Source organism: Python bivittatus, unplaced genomic scaffold (genome assembly GCF_059951505.1).
Source record: "Python bivittatus isolate LINGU-HERP-01145 unplaced genomic scaffold, Pbiv_v1 ctg000080_np1212, whole genome shotgun sequence".
Taxonomy (NCBI): domain Eukaryota; kingdom Metazoa; phylum Chordata; class Lepidosauria; order Squamata; family Pythonidae; genus Python; species Python bivittatus.
This window is the reverse complement of record NW_028277035.1, coordinates 15,293,093-15,309,468: the sequence shown is the minus strand read 5'-3', so window position 1 is coordinate 15,309,468 and position 16,376 is coordinate 15,293,093. Positions and strand designations below refer to the sequence as shown.

The following is a 16,376-nucleotide window of genomic DNA, read 5'->3' as shown; positions in this document are numbered from 1 at the left end:
AAAGCTCACTGTAATTGTCTGCATAGAGTCCCAGGTAGGAATTTTCTCATTCTTTTCCTGGATTCCTCCTTCTGGACCAGAACTCCAAACTGCTTCTCCAGCTTCTCCTTTTGGCCCTCCAAACCAGAGTTTATCACCATCCAAATCATTGGATTGATTATGTGCCATCAAGTTGCTGTCGACTCCTAGAGACTAAGACAATATTTCCCTAACCTGATCCTTCAGGTCTTCTACTGGTGCACCCATTGGTCTGTCTACTTTGCTGCTGGTTGTCCTCTTTTTCTCTTTCTTCCTATCTTTCCCAGTATTATGGACACAATGTGAAGTTACTTTCTGCCCCTGTTCTTGTCTGCTATCTACAAGGACAGAACAACTGCTGTCTATAAGGAAAGCAATAGTGTCAGAGAGGAGGAAACAAATTTGTTCAAGGTGCTAACTCCCTTACATTGCTATGGGGATGTTTGTGATTAGGAGTTTACAATCAGCCTAGTTCACACCAGCTTCAAGGGTGCTGCACATTACTTTATGTTTCAATTTTATTAAGGCGATTCCATTCATCTGAGGCCTCTAAAAACTTGCTTCTTTCAACCAAAGATATATTTTCCTCACAGCAGGATAAAAAAAAAATCTGAAAAAAGAAGTATAGACACATCCTGACATCTAAATATCTTTTCCAGGGCCTTCATAACCATCAAGTGCCAATCTATGGCATATTTATTGACTGATGGTTCCTTTATTGTTGATAGATGATCCTAAAAGGCAGAAGCTATCTACCATTTCAATTTCTCCATTGTCAGGTCTAAGACTGGTTGCTGTACCTGTTGTCATTAGTTTGATCTTCTTTATCTTTAATTTTAGTCCTATTTTTTCACCGTGCTCTTTGATCTTTATTACTAGCAAATTATTGGCAGCCATTTATATCTTTATTTATACATACATAGACACATACAATTTCTATAGCCTCCCAGCTCACAGCAGTGATTCTGGGTGGCACACAGAGGATTAAAACCAACAAAATACAACAAATAGACACATAAGTAGTTTCATGATGAAACTTCTGGCTTTTTTCTCTCTGCTGCCAATCCACTTGAAAGTATTTCAACACCCCCACCCCTGCTGCTCATTCCTCTTATACCTTCAGGGAGTTGGCTCCCAGCAGGGCACTGTGCTTCAGGAAGAAGACCTCATGCTGTCTTCTTTTTACCACAAACTCATCAGTAGATGTTCTGCAAACAGAGGCTCCCCCATCCTATTAGGATAAAGAAATGCCAACTTTACTGCAGCCACTGGGTTGCAGTTGGTTCAGGTGACATTTGCCAAGCAGCAGCAATGTGAGACCCAAAGAGCAGAATTGGATGTATCAGACTCTCCACCTTACTGCAGCCTATACAATGGAAGACACTGACCACTGACAGTGTTGAATTAAATTCAGCTGCCGGTCTTTGAACATGGAATGGGAGAAAGTGAAGCTGTGTTCATCATTTCAGGCACCCAAAGATCCTAGCTCACCCCATTCTCATGTCTTTTGCACTGACTATTGGTTGTTATACTAGGATGGCTAATATTCACTTCCTGATTTCTTCTGTTACTTCCATAGTTTTTGGATTAGACTACTATAACAGTTCCTGATTACAGTCTGATAGGTACCCTACTCTGGTTTTGCCGACTTCTCTGAAAAATATGGTTGAGTAATTTGTCTTGTTCTGATCATGCTATCTCGCTAACACAGGCTTCCTAAGGCTGTCAGGACACATACACAATACTAATGCATTGTTTTCCTGACAACATTGGAATTGGGTTTTGCTTATTTGTTTTTAATAAAGCGCAACTGACTTCATTTTTCCACACTGCTGCACAATCAACACAATCTTCTTTTTGCCATGATTCCTTATTCTCCTCCATCCTCCACATTATATTATTACTATATTCTAATACCTCTGAAAGCATGTTGTTAAATTCAGTGAAATGTTTCCCTACATACATCATCTTTTGCAAAGATACAGCCTGACCAGTTAAGTCCAGGTTCCATGGTTTGAGCCACGAACAATATCAACCTTAATTGATACTATTCAATGGACCTGTATTCCATCAGAGTGATACAATATCTTTCTCAAACTTATACCTTGCCAATGAAGCCAATTCCCACTTCACTCTTCAGCCTCAAGACACTTAGCTTAATGAAGTGAACAGCAACATTTGCACAGTAAGATGCTATTAGTATTTCAAAATCACTCTGAGCTGCAACATTTAAAATATTATAATAGATACAAACTTATTAAAGAAAGCAGTGGTTTTTAACAAAAATACTGATTGTCAAACATCACATAGATAATATATTTTCTTTCCCTTTCACCTAATTGCCTTTAAAATAAATAAATAAAACACAACACTCTCACCTCCTATATCTGGCCTCAATTTGTTGTCATACCCCTCCAGCAGGCCATTTAAAATGAGGGTAACATCACTCTCATGGACTTTGGGAGTCAACACCCAGGTTTTGTTGGTTGTATAATCTTCATAATCATCATCACTTTTTTGGCTAGTACTGTTTAGAAAAAATAAAGGAAAAGAGTACTGGAGTCATGTACCTGGAGAATGTCACAATTACATTCTTTGACAGCTCCATAAGAATCCATCATGACTAAAAAAAAAAAGCCCTCCCCTTTTTAAAAGATAGCATTTCTGAACACCATACTGAAATGAATTTATAGGAAAAAAATGACAAGAGGGAATATAATTTTTATAACTGATGTTTAAGTTCCATCGCAGCAAATGTTCTAGATTAATAAAAAAAAGTAGGCATATTTTCCATCTTTTATCCTATGAGTCTTTTAAATGTGTCTGTTTTGCAGGCTCACATAAAATGCTTGGAACAGACAACATATTAAAAAAATCAGTGGGTATGAAGAAAAATATGTATAGCACAATCCATGATATAGCAAGAATGATCCAAGTATAAAGTTAAAACATAACATCCAATCATATGTCCTACTTTGTTAACAAAACAAAATGATTTTTAACCTTAGCTTGTTAGGCTGCTCTGTATTAAATATGTTTGTAAGTCCTGTATTAAATTAAATGCACAAGATACTTTAGAGCCCTCATTTATCTTTAAAAGAATCACATTAGTTCAGAATCATTTATAGATAGTTTAATATATGATTTGTGCAAAAGTAGAAAAATGATAATAATCCACTGTCGTGAGATTCATTTGATCACTTTACTGCTGAATATATCAAATATTAAAGCATATAGTGAATACAATAATTGGAAAAGTAGGAATTAGTGTATGTTTGACATAAGCAAGATACAGCTGATATCACTGAGACATCATAGTGTGCATGGAAAGCGATGTTTAACCAGGTAACCAAGGTCAAAAGTCTTTACAACTGGAAAAAAACTAATTTGCATTTTAATCCTCCAGTGTTGAAAGCCATTTATACCACATAAGCCACCTCTGAGTTAAGATAACACACAAGGGACAAAGCTTATAGTACATTTGCATAGTTAGCAAAGTGAATAGTTGGGTAAATAAGAAGTTACTGATAACGTGTGTGTGTGTGGGTGGGTGGGTGGGTGTGGGTGTTTTCTGGTCTTATTTGCACTGATCTTTGAAAAATGTTTATGCATATTATTTTGAAATATAAAACTGTAATATAATAGTTTCATAACATTTAATGGAGGAGCTGTTTCTCATTTTAAAACAAAACTGTTATTGAATGTACACTTTATCACATGACAAAATACCACTTATTCATATCTTAGCACCTAAACTGGAAAAAATACAATAGAGGAAAAAGAATATGTCTGTCTGTCTGTCTATCTATCTATCTGAGGTGGCTGACACTGGGAAATCCCATCAGTGGCTGGAAAGGGCTGGACTAAAAGACAGCACTGAGGCACTGATCATAGCACACAAAAACAGGCACTAAGGACCAGATCCATAGAAGCAGAGGTCTACCACACTAGACAGGACCCAAGGTGCAGATTGTGCAAAGAGGCCTCAGAGACAGTCCAACACATAGTGGCAGGGTGTAAGATGTAGGCAGGAACAGCATATACTGAACAGCACAACCAAGTAGCTGGCATTGTGTACAGGAACATCTGCACAGTGTATGGGCTAGACCCTCCCAAGTCCAGATGGGAGATTCCATAGAAGGGCACGGAGAATAACAGGGCTAAGATCCTGTGGGAATTCCAGATCCAGACCAACACGCAGGTATTATCCAAGTGACAGCAACATCAGGGAGTAGTATGAGAAGCTGGAGAAGTACCAGGGCCTGAAGGAGGAACTAGAGAGGATGTGAAAAGTAAAGGCCAAAGTGGTCCCAGTGGTGGTAGGAGCACTTGGGGCAGTGACTCCTGAGCTGGGAGAATGGCTCCAACAGATCCCAGGAGCAACATCAGAGCTCTCTGTGCAGAAGAGTGCAGTGCTAGGAACAGCTAAGATACTGCGCAGAACCCTCAAACTCCCAGGCCTCTGGTAGAGGACCTGAGATTGAAGAAGACACATACCACCCATAGGGGTGAGAGGGGATTTTTTTAATATAATTTTAAAGGAATCTGTATTGATATAACTGGAAACCAAGAGAGAATAGAGCAAAGGGTTTTTATAAATGTACTGTCACTAGGACACAAACAATGTATTTCTGTAGAGATGCTTTGAAAAGTGCCACAGATCAGGCCAATGGGAAGCTTTCTTAACTTGCTATGGAAACAAACTTTGGATAAATTATTACTCTTTTAACATAATTATAAAATCCTTGTTATGGAACTGCTCTATCTATCTAAGTTATTAGTCTGATTCAAGGGGGTTTGAGGGTCTTCAGAAATAGAATAAAAGACCAGGGCCTGGCTTCATGTTACTCTTACAATTTAGCAAATAAATCATTACAGGCAGAATATGGGATTTGTAAGCCGGCAAAAGTGACAGTACCTAGCCAATTTTGAATTACCTCAAAAAAGCTCATCTAACTTGGATGAGAGATCCCCAGGAAAATCCCAGATCTATATGCTAGACAAGGAGGTACAAACAACTTTCATACTGTCGCCCAACAAAGCTGCATGATAGTTTGTGTCCATGAAATCACCAGGAATCAACTGTGATTGAAGAAAATCTTTATCTTATGGGATTTGCACTGCAACTTCAGCATAGGGGGAAGAAAATCTAATCCTGCTCTTTCCAACTATCATCCCACATATTGATTACATGTGTCCACTTAATACAAAATAGAATCTTACTAATAGTGCCCACTTAATACAAAGTAGAGTCTTATTAATGTCAATGTTTCACCAGAAAGAGTGCAGATGAGACCTAGGAAGTGAAAGATGAAGCTTTTCCTTCACAAATACTAGAATTCTGATCATTCACAAAAGAAAAAAGAAAATCATCTGTCATGGATAATGATTAGTTTGATCATTAAGTTCCAAATCATATGATACTTAAAGAATTTTGAATTTGCCAGTCTTCTGTCATCCCAAAAATATGTAAAGAACTGTTTCTTTCTGCACATTTTCTTTTTTTAAGGCCTTTTCAGACATTCAGAATGAATACACAAGGCTGGCATTTTGGTCCTATATGCAGACATTTCCTTCAAAAGTATAACAGAGAGCTTCAGGTCATTGTACAACAAGAGTAATACTTGTTTAGCTAAAACCACTTGGAAATCTACATGGGGAAGTACATTCTATTGAAAACCTGTAGATGTCCATTCCAGGCCTGGCTTAAGATCAGAATGGAGCAACTGGGGCTGTTGCCTTCCCATATGTGCTATCTAAGAGATTTGCTTTGCTCTGTCTAGTGACAGATTCTATTCTGACCTCTTCAGAACTACATATCCAGTGTATGAAGTTATGATATTCTCTCTTCAGGGACACAGATTTGGAAGTGAGATTGGGTCTTCTCTAACCAGAATTGATTATCTAAATATGTCCACCTCAGGAGAAAGGGCTGATGATTTCTAAGTTCCATGAAGGGAGGGGCTGAGGTCATGAGGAGGTGTCCTGTTACAGAACAGTACCCACTGATGAGACTTGCCCCAACATTGCTTTACACCCATGGTTAAGGAAGAGCTCTTCCAGAGGGAAGTTTATTTAATAATGAAATTTATATATTATCCCTCAGGCCATTATCATTTAATGAAGTGACATCATGCAATTGTTTTTGTATGTTCTGATTTTTTAGCATTAATGTGGATTATTTGTGTTTATTATTATTGTACCGTGGACATTCCATGGTGGATATCTTTTATAGGAGTATACTGTATACCACTGAGAGTCTTTTGACTGTATTGGAATAAATGTGGAATAAATACATAATTAAATAATGTCAATGACACTGTTCCCCTATTCATCTAATTATTTTGAACTTGGAATAGATGGAGCAATGCTGCTTAATTCTAGTTCATTAAAATATTTTCCAGCTCAGAACCATTCTTTCAGCAAATCTTCACATATGGAAAATGATATTGGTGTGATGGAAGACTTGAGTGAGGAGGTCCAAGGTCATAGGGAGGGGGAGAAGAATCTCAAGTATCTCCTCAGCCTGCATCCTGAGCATGTGAAAACTAAGAGGATGAGACTGGCACCACCCTAAGGAATTCAGAGTGTTTAGTTGCTGCTGTTGGGGGTTAGAGTTAGTCTGGTGAGATTCTGTCTAGTAGGTGTAAGCTAATAAAGTAACTGAACTGTTCCTGAATTGTCCCGCTGAGTTTCTTGGGCTGAACCTAACAACTGGAGCCTTGTATCTTTTCCTACACATTTTTTAAAGTATTTTTGAGGTCTCACTCTCTCTCTTTTCTCTCTCTCTCTCTCTCTCTTTTTGGCTGGAGAATGATATTAGAGGAAAGGTTCAATAGCCCCTCTGGAACTGTCCTCCTTCCATTTAGAAATAAGCTAATTCAGGCTTTTTTATGATTTTGAAAACAAGTAAGGAAAAAAAAAGGGATTCTATTCTCCATACCAAGTTGTCCAAGCTTAAAATTAGGCGAACCAGTTACTGAGTTTGGTAGATTCACCAAGGGCAGATATATAACTAGAGATGGAAGAGAAATTGGTTGTACCTACATTTTTTGTCCAAATGTATCAAATTTACCCTTCCTAATTTGCACAACTGGAACACATATACATGTACACGTTTTAAAATATTATGATGGATATTATAATTAAGAATGCATAAATAGATAAAAGTGCACATATATTTGAGGAAAATGCATAATGTATTACATTATTTGAAAACAGAAATGCTTGCATTAGGAATAATGTCTATATATTTTTGAATGAAGTTTCCATTTAAAACCTGAGATACTAGCAAAACTAGCATTCTTCCCTTCTGGATGTTGTTGTATGTTTGATTTTGTAAATATGTACACCATTTACTCCCAAACAGATCTGGACAACGTGTCTTCCATTGTGCCATTGATCTTTGCACAAAGCTTCTGATGTTTCTGATGACTCCTGTTATTTCTAGGCATTTGATTATCCAGTCATGTGGCAGGGGGTCAAATGCCTTCTTATAATCAATCCAAGCTACATTCAGGTTGGTCTTCCTTCTCTTGCAGTTTTCCAAACTCATCTTGTCAATTTAGAGCTGATATTTTGTTTCTCTACTGTTTGGGCAGTTTCCTTTCTGCTGAAGTGGAAAAAGCTTATTTTCAACTAGATGCTGTTGGACTGCATCAGCTACAACACCAGTTAACAATTTGAAAGTTGTTGGTAAGCAAGTAATTGGCCTGTAGTTGCCTGGTGCTGCCCCTTTTGTTGGATTACCTTTCATTATCAGGTAGTTTTTGCCAGATGTTATTTATTTATTTTTGCCAGGTGTTATTTATTTATATTTCAAATTTAGTCACCACTGATCTCTCTTAAGAGAGACTCTGGGCAGTTAACCAATCTTCAATTTCACCTACTTGCAGTATGTTGTTAAACTGCTTGGCAATGAGTGGTGCAGAGCAGTCAGACATTTCAACCAAAAACCATGCACTTCATCTTCACCTGGTGCTGACCAATTCTTGATCTTCCTTGCCCTCTTCTCCACCATTTCTGCTGTTATTACAAATTCTTTCATTTCAGCTTCTTTTTCATTCTTATCTACCTCCTTTATCCAAGCTCCATTCTTGTTGTATTTCTTTGGGTCATCCCATAGTTGCACCCAGAGCTGTACTGTTTCTTCTTTGTTAGGAGTTGACTGGTTCATTGCAGTCTCTCCATTGATGGATTGGTAGAAACATTTCTGATTCAACTGAAATTGGAGATTCTGCCTGTAGTATGCAATTCGAGCTTCGTATCTGTTGATTTTCTTGGCTATGACTGTTATTTGTTGCTTTTATTATTTCCACTGCTTCTTTGATCTTCCTTGTTTCTAAGTGATATTTCTTGATCAGGTATTCTTTGGTCTTTTTGTTCTTCAGCTTCTTTTCTTTCATCTTTTCTAGCTTGCTTGCATCTGACCTTGGCATGCTGATCTTATTTTCCAACCTGATCTTCCATTTTGGTGGTGCACTGTTTGGCTTTTTTTCTTGTTTGTTGATTTTGCATCCATGATCTTCAGTTATAACTGCACCTGTGGTATACATCAGTTGGTTTGTTTCTTGCAATAAGCTGGTGCTTATATTTGATATTACAGTATTGGCATCTTTTAATACTGGCACTAGCTTTTTTTTTTTGTAACAAGCTTCAATGCAAGCAACCTTATTCTGTTGTTTTTGTGCTGTTCTAGATGCTCAATTATTCTTTGTTTCAATTCCTCTTGTTTTTAGTTAGAGGGCTTTGTTCTTTCTGAAGAGAATGCAGAGGAGAGGGTTCCTGATTTGGGAATGAAAATGACTGAACCTTTGTTGTTCTTCCAATTCTACTTCTGTGAATACTTTATTTCATATTATAAATTGATGTTGTCTGCTAGCCTCTGTTCTGTTATTTCTTTTTTCTGGATGTTGTTCTTTCCAGAACGGGTGCATTTTTTTCCAGATATCCTCTTCTTGTTGGACTTGATTTGTAATAGCAGATCATTATTTCTTTGTTTTCAGTCTTTATTTATTTATGACAGGTAAACAACTTTTCTTCCAGCAGTCCTGCAGCTGTTGGCCCTGGTTGCTCAGCCAATAGTCTTGAGTCCTGTAGCCCACTTGTCACCAGATGTCCAGGAACTAGAACACGTAGCGCGGTTCTTGTTGACCCGGGTGATGACCAATCCGGTGTAGGTTTATGGAGACCTATCCAGTATGCTTGAACCTCTGGCATAGCTCTCATTCTCCTTGGAGCACTCAAGCCCCACAAAGTAGTGTCTCACTGGGGGATGATGATGATGATGACTTTGTACATGGCATGCTTCTATATGCAAGCAAACAAAGCCTGGATAATTAAACTGGCAAAGAAGGGAGGTTTATGAAACTATCTATAATTCCCACAAACTAACTGATTTGTAAATCTCGCACATTCTCTGACACTCCAGTTTGCATATCTGGTTAAGTGAATGTCTTTGATGTAGCTTGGCAGGAATTTATATATCCACTCTGTAGGAAAGTATAGAAAGTCATTTGAATGTGCTGGTTGCTTAAGTTTTCTCAGTAATTATTTATTGATATTCTTCCTAAAGAGACTACCGAGGCAGGATACAATCTCACACCAAGGCTCCCCCCAAATAAAACAATAACAACAAATACAACAAAAAAGTACACATTAATATAGCTCCTGCCATACATTTCCTCATCCTGCCACACATTCTCAATGGCCTGGAGACTTTCTAGGCAATCAGGGGAGAGAAAAATCAGATAGATAGATAGATAGATAGATAGATAGATAGATAGATAGATAGATAGATAGATAGATAGATAAATAGATAGCATATTATGACTATATATGTATTCACATATTTCTAAATGGAATTCCAAATGAAAGGTAACCTATGGCAAGAGAATTCTGGCTAGAATTGTGGCCAGCAAATCTATATAGCCTGAAATCAAGTTATTTCATATGTATTTAATTGATCAGTGGATTCTCCGATGACATTTTCTACCCTTTTCTATCACTTTAATGTATCACACATCTTACATTTGAAGGAAAATGTCATCCCCCCATCATCTTGAATGTTTTTTAGCATTTGTGTATAGGGTTGTTTTATAGTCAGATTTTAACTGATTAATTAATTTTAATTATTTATATGGCATTGTTTTTAATGGCTTGGTTTGTGGTTTTAATTGTGAGCCACCCAGAGCCACTCATTGGGGGAGATGGGCAGCATACAAATTTAATAAAAAATAAATAATAAAAAATAAATTCTCCAAAATAGGTCATCTGAGTAAATTTTGCTGCCCTACTTGTATTAGATGGTAGGTAAAACGTTATATACTCTTCCTCAAAATGGGCTACTTTCCCCTTTGTTAGTGTGATATTACTTCATGTTAATTTCTTGTTTAAAATCTTTTCTTGTCTTCCTAGATTGCCAAGACTATAGTCATTTCCCTGCTAGTGATTTACAGCATTTTCTCAAGTTATCCAACCATTGTTGTACCAAAAGAACAGTAACAATGATAGGCTTTCTATCACTTCAGTGATGGCAGAGTAATGCTATGAAGATGCTATAAGTCACTAGTAAGAAAATGGCCTAAAGCTAGTTAATATGCACCCTGTGGATAAATACAAACCATACCTTCATGTTGGTTGCTTTTGAATGTTTCTTGACTTCTGCCTCTCTTCTCACTGATAGCACTGACCTCTTTGTCATTCTTATTCAACAGGTCTACAATTTTGCTAACATTCTACTTCTGTAACATTCTACACCACTCAAATCTTTTCCACTAAGACTACAGAGAACTTTCTTGCCTTGTAGCCATAGAAATCAGTAGACGCCATTAGGACATAATAATATACAAATGTATAATGTGAATGTTGTAACCTGGATCAGTGATGTCATGGTGCAAATGACCCACCGTATATTGTGTCATTTGCACAGTGACATCATGGTTTGTGGGGATTCATGTGTCCCACACCTCTCGTGCTCTCTCTGGGTGCCCATGCCTATGCAGATGATTCCAAATGTTTATTACAGGTCAACAAAACTTACAATGCACTCCTAAGCATCTGAAGTTATTTCCACTAAGTTCAGTCAGAGTATGTCCCAAGTAAGCATGCACAGGATTTCAAATCTCATACCAAAGATTGGCATACAAAATACACACTCATATTTTCATTACCTCTAGTTGTACATAGCTATAAAAGCCAAGACACTTGGCTTCCTGTGAGCAAGCAGAATGGCAGCAAATGCAGCCTATTCACTACTGTTTTTCTTCTTCCTTAGTATAAGCAGGTAAAATAAGCCAGAACATGTTAGTGCAGTGTTACTTTCAACTTTGAGGTCCTGATTTGTGTTCTCAGTGACCTAGGACCTGTAAATCCACAAGTCTGGTTTGTTTTATCTACAATTCTGCTTCATGTGTAGAGGAAAAATAAGTATTGTCCAAACAACAGACACACAAAGTGGAGGTGCATATTTGCATGTACTAACATGTGTGGACATATAGTAATTTGGAATAAACAAGGAATGCTAAATTAGAGTTATATGCAAATTCAGTCATTGCCTCCCTAAACTGAGACAACATACACAGAATGAGTGAATGGGTTTGTGTAATCTATAAGCCTCAATATAGAAAGCCCTTTGAAAATATGTTTAGAGTTCTGGAGTAAGAATAGGAAGGCCATGAGGCTCAATCATGGAAGCTAATTAGGTGACTTTGATCATTATCTGTCAGCCCAACTTACTTTCCAGTATTGTTGTTGGGATAAAAGTGGAAGAGGAATATCATGCTGTACCTTGAACACTTAGAGGAAACACATATTAGCAATCTAATGAATAAATAAAACAAGCATTTCTGTAAGAAGTTAACAGCTAGTGAAAATTCTTGTAAAGCCCCAAATGAAGTGGCACAGGATATATTTGTTACTAGAGCAAATACTGAATTCTGCTTCTGAAGATACAGCATTTATACAGGGCAGGGAAGGCTTTCTCTTCGTGTCTGGGAGCTGCATGCAATTCTTTTAAAGCTAAGGATCACAATGATCAATGTAGTAACACAGCATTGCCAGGGTGTTTTTCAGCTCCTTGAGTTATGCATGGTATGATCATCATCACCAAGGCAGGAGGAGTACAAAAAACAAAGCAAAGAAAAGCCTCACTAAAAGGCTGTCTTCTTTTTTAGAAGGTATGTCATTTTGCTCAAACGTTAACATATGGCTTATAGTAAATCATGTAAGTGTGTTTAATCTAAAATTGCCTCATCAACATTGAAGACAACCTGTGTTCTCAGTTCAAATAAGAGAATGTGCCTGGGTGGCTATAGAAGTGGTTTTCTCCCTTTTTTTATTACATGGCTCAAATGACACTATGAAAAGAATACACGTAGTACATTAACAGCCATCTGCAGGAAAATGAATATTACAAATATACCCAAACAATGACATATCCTTAGTAGTTTCCCATGATCAAAAAGTCCCATGCAACTAAAATGGTACCAAACACAACCCCTGCGCTCAACATCTCCTACACATTCTAATTAAGAACCATTTCAAATAAAAATGGGCAGTGGTTTGGTTTTGTTTAGTTTGCAAGATAAGGAGTAATTTTTTTAGCAATTTGTATGAATGTGGTTCAAAAATTAGAAATATACCTGTACAAGAAATCTGCAAAATTTCAAAGGGATCCATGCAGGGGCTGAAAAGTTAGAATAAGCATCACATCATAGAAAGTGTAAAGAACAGAAGTCTCACAAAATCCATTGAAATCCCTTTACTTCCTAGATTACTGGTAAAAAGATCCAAAGCACTGACTGGAGAGCAATGAGAGTTACTCTCCCCCTTAAGTCTCTGAAACTACTATATAGAAAGCTTGGAGAAAAATGTAACAACTTTTGCAGACTCACTATTCTCATCTTTTTGTTCTTCCAAATGCCAAATCATGAACATGACTACCTGATAATGAGTCAGAACATTGGTTCATCTAGTTGGATAGTGTTGACATTGATTGACAGCAATTCTCATTATTTCAGGCAGGAGCTTTCCAACCCTGATGTCAGAAACTGAAGGCAGTGTCTTCTGTGTTCAAAGCAGCTGTTTTGCCACTGAGCTGTTTGCCACCATTGAAATGTGAGCTATTCCTATTGTTCAGAGCCCCACAAAGATGACCTTGCCATTTTAGTCTGTGAAACTTATGTGAAGTTCACTTCACGTGTAGTCTGTGAATACGCCCTATTGTTTGTGTATCACAACTAGAAACCAGAGTCCAGTTGAATACTGGAAAATTGTCGTATGAACCAGGGAGTCTCCCCTTTGCCAGTTATGTTCAAGCAAAGATAGACAGTCTTCTGCTGAGGCTGGTTTAATTTAGATTCCTGTGTTGAGTAGAGGGCTGAATTAAATGGCCTAAATGTTCCCTTCCCACTTTCTGATTCTCTGATTCTATTATTGGTAATAATATTTAATCTATCATTCTCTTTCTGCATAGGTAACATAGAATTCTATACTTTGTCATCATTCTTGTCAAAGTATAATGTACAAGCTGTAAAAAGAATTTACAATGTAGTGTCCATAGATCTCTCAAGTGACATCTGGAGAATCTATTTTTTCTTTAATAGCCAAAATCTTGAGAGATCACCAAATCTTGCAAGATTTTGATACTTTTGCATGAGATCTCGTGGGTTTCCAGTAAGAACATGGAAGATTTTGGCTTTATCCTATGGGTCACAAGAAATCTCAGGGTGAGATTATCAAAAAGGTGGGTCATACTTTTTATTTAGATGATGATGATGATGATGATGATGATGATGATGATGATGATGCGATGGTATTGCAGAACATTATGCCATACATCTGGTCCCTGAAAAGCTGTTGACTTCTAACCTACCATATGCATATCACCTTTTATCTGTGAATATGTATGATGAAGACATTCAACAATATGTCAGTATATGAATTTAGGTATGTAAGCAGTGTTTTAGGAGGAGTCCATTTCAATACAACTTCAAAAATAATTATATCCACTACTGACTCATCAGGCATAGGTAGCCCCCATACAGAGGTCTTATGTAGTATATGTCCAACCCATTACTGGGTTTTGAAGTGACAGGTCTTGCACTTTGATTATTATAATGCAGTGCATTTAGCTTTTAGAACTATCATTAGCCTGGGTATCAGCAGTTTGTAGGAAGGGAAGTCTAGTCTGAGATTAGTCTGAGAATGCAAATAAATAAGAAAGAAAGGTGTGCCCTTCATAGTATCTACAGTTTTAACAAGCTAAATTGCCAGATTCTGGACTGGGCCAAAAAAATTGAAACTCTGTATCAAATCTAGAATATATGCAAAACTGAAAGCTCTCTTTTAGCTATTTCTAATTTCTGTAGATATTTACAATGTGGGACTGAAATATTCAATTTTTCAACTGCCTACCAGGAAAGTCTGTTAAGAATTTTGTCAAGATTTTATGAAAAATAGTAATCTCAGAAACAAACTGGAATGTCCTCATCAGGAAGCATTTTGCAGGAACACGCTAAACAGATTTTCAATCCAGTTTGTGAATGAGCAATAAGAAATCCAATCTAGTCTTTATCGACTGCATCTTTAACTAACTAAGGCCCTTTATCAACTGCATCTTCCCTTCACTTCTGCTGGCTCTGCAATTTTGCATTCCTGATCCATTCTGCATCTCCTGATTTTGCATGAGTAAGAGGTCTGTTTCACAAACACAGATATCACAGCATGATTCAGTCAATACTTTTTCCCTTCATTGTGTATGTTCATTTTGTATTCTTTCTCCTTCATTTCACTTTGTATTTAAACTAAGCAAATATGAATATCACAAGTTATTACTTATAAGGTGGAGGATAGAAAACTGGAATTCTGGTCCCTTTTTAAAATCTTCTTACATGCATGAAATCCGCAGTCTCGAGCAGAGGTGAAAAAACTGACAGAATTGTAAAATGCATACAAATGACCATGAGATCAGCTAAAATGCTTGGAGACATTCCAGTATTCCAGCTTAGAATCATGCTTAGAATCAGAAGTAGTACTGTGTCTGAAAATCACAATCTGGCATAGAGGAGGATGAGGGGCAGACTGAAGGGAATTTCATGCTTTTCTTGTTTGCTCCTCCCCACCAAAATACTGTGGATTATCCATGTGTAAAGTGGATTTGATCTGCTTAGCTAAGATGCTTCACACAGCAAAGAGGATGCAGTGATCCTTATCGAGGTGAAAAGGTAATGTCGTGCACCTTGGTGAAGGCTTCTGCATTGCCTCAGTGCTCCTCTGAGCCTCCTCCAGCACTTAATCTGGATGAGGGTTCTGCAAAAATACTCCTCAGAGCAAAAGGCCTACATAGTTTCATGTGATTTGTCACTCAAACTTTCATGAAAGAAAAGGAACTCTCATAGATCTGCATAGCTTGATCAAAAAGAGCCACTGGAATGATGGAAGTTCACTCAGAAATCAAGGCTGACATGGCCCATGAAAGAGAGAGAATAAGAGTTTTTCTTTGTTTAATCTAGCAAAAATCCTATCTGTCATTTGCTGTCAGCTGCTTAAATTAGGGGATCTCAGTTGTGAATCAGGATCTCCTGGGCTGATCACGAGGAAGTTAAAGGGAGAAACTTGCATTGCATTACATTAAAAAAAAAAAAAAACTATCAGTCTTAGCACACCCAGAAGTACTAGCTCTAACTTTATTGTAAGGTTACGTTAAAAGAATATTGCAAGTCTGAAATACATCTCTCCCCCTCACTTTGATAGTCCAAAAAACTAGGGAGGGTCCCTTCTAAGATGTTTACCATGCCCACATTCCTTCTGTGGACCCAGCTGCTGCTTGTCTGACTGTTGTCTAGCCTGTGACTCTTCCCCCGGTCTCCCAAGGTCATTCTCATATACCATTACACACGCACACCTTGCCTATTCATGTCTACAGTGGGCAGCTGCAATACATTTGACAATCCCTGGTGATATACAGAGTAAGGTCGAATAATTAAAATGAATTAAGATATATATTTAATTTTTGCCCAATTCTAATCCCATCAAAATCATTAGTTTTATTCTTGGGGGGGGGAAGAAATCACATAAGTTTATTAATCATTTGGCAGATCATTCTACCATAAAGTTTGAGGATGCCTGTCTTCAACCTAGGAGTATTTTGTGACAGAATATTTCCAGGAAAGGATGTTATGGCATCTGCAGAAATGTTATATCTTTAAGGAACATAAAGGAGTCATGAAGTTTGAGAAGCAGACAATCCCTTAGATACATACCTTGTTTGTTCCCCCCATGTGGAAGCTAAATGGCTAGTGGAAGGGATTAGGAAATCATGAAGAAGGAAAAGCAGCTTAAGGCTTTTCTTCATTTTC

The 16,376-nt window shown here is 37.5% G+C and overlaps 1 protein-coding gene across 6 annotated transcripts in view; it reads right to left on the bottom strand.

Moving 5' to 3' along the window:
- GABRG2 (gamma-aminobutyric acid type A receptor subunit gamma2) overlaps positions 1-16,376 on the bottom strand; it is an 86,175-nt gene that overhangs the window by 57,348 nt on the left and 12,451 nt on the right. For 4 of the 6 annotated variants that reach the window (XM_088134751.1, XM_088134754.1, XM_088134752.1 and 1 more), the window contains exon 1: positions 2,397-2,550. Coding sequence is in view for 1 of the 6 variants with exons in the window: in XM_088134750.1 (XP_087990876.1) it covers positions 2,397-2,545 (149 nt within the window). In the remaining 5 variants the exon portion in view is untranslated. Of the gene's footprint in view, positions 1-2,396; positions 2,551-6,905; positions 6,929-16,376 lie in introns of those variants that run through there. The other 2 variants (XM_088134753.1, XM_088134750.1) reach the window with 2 other exon arrangements.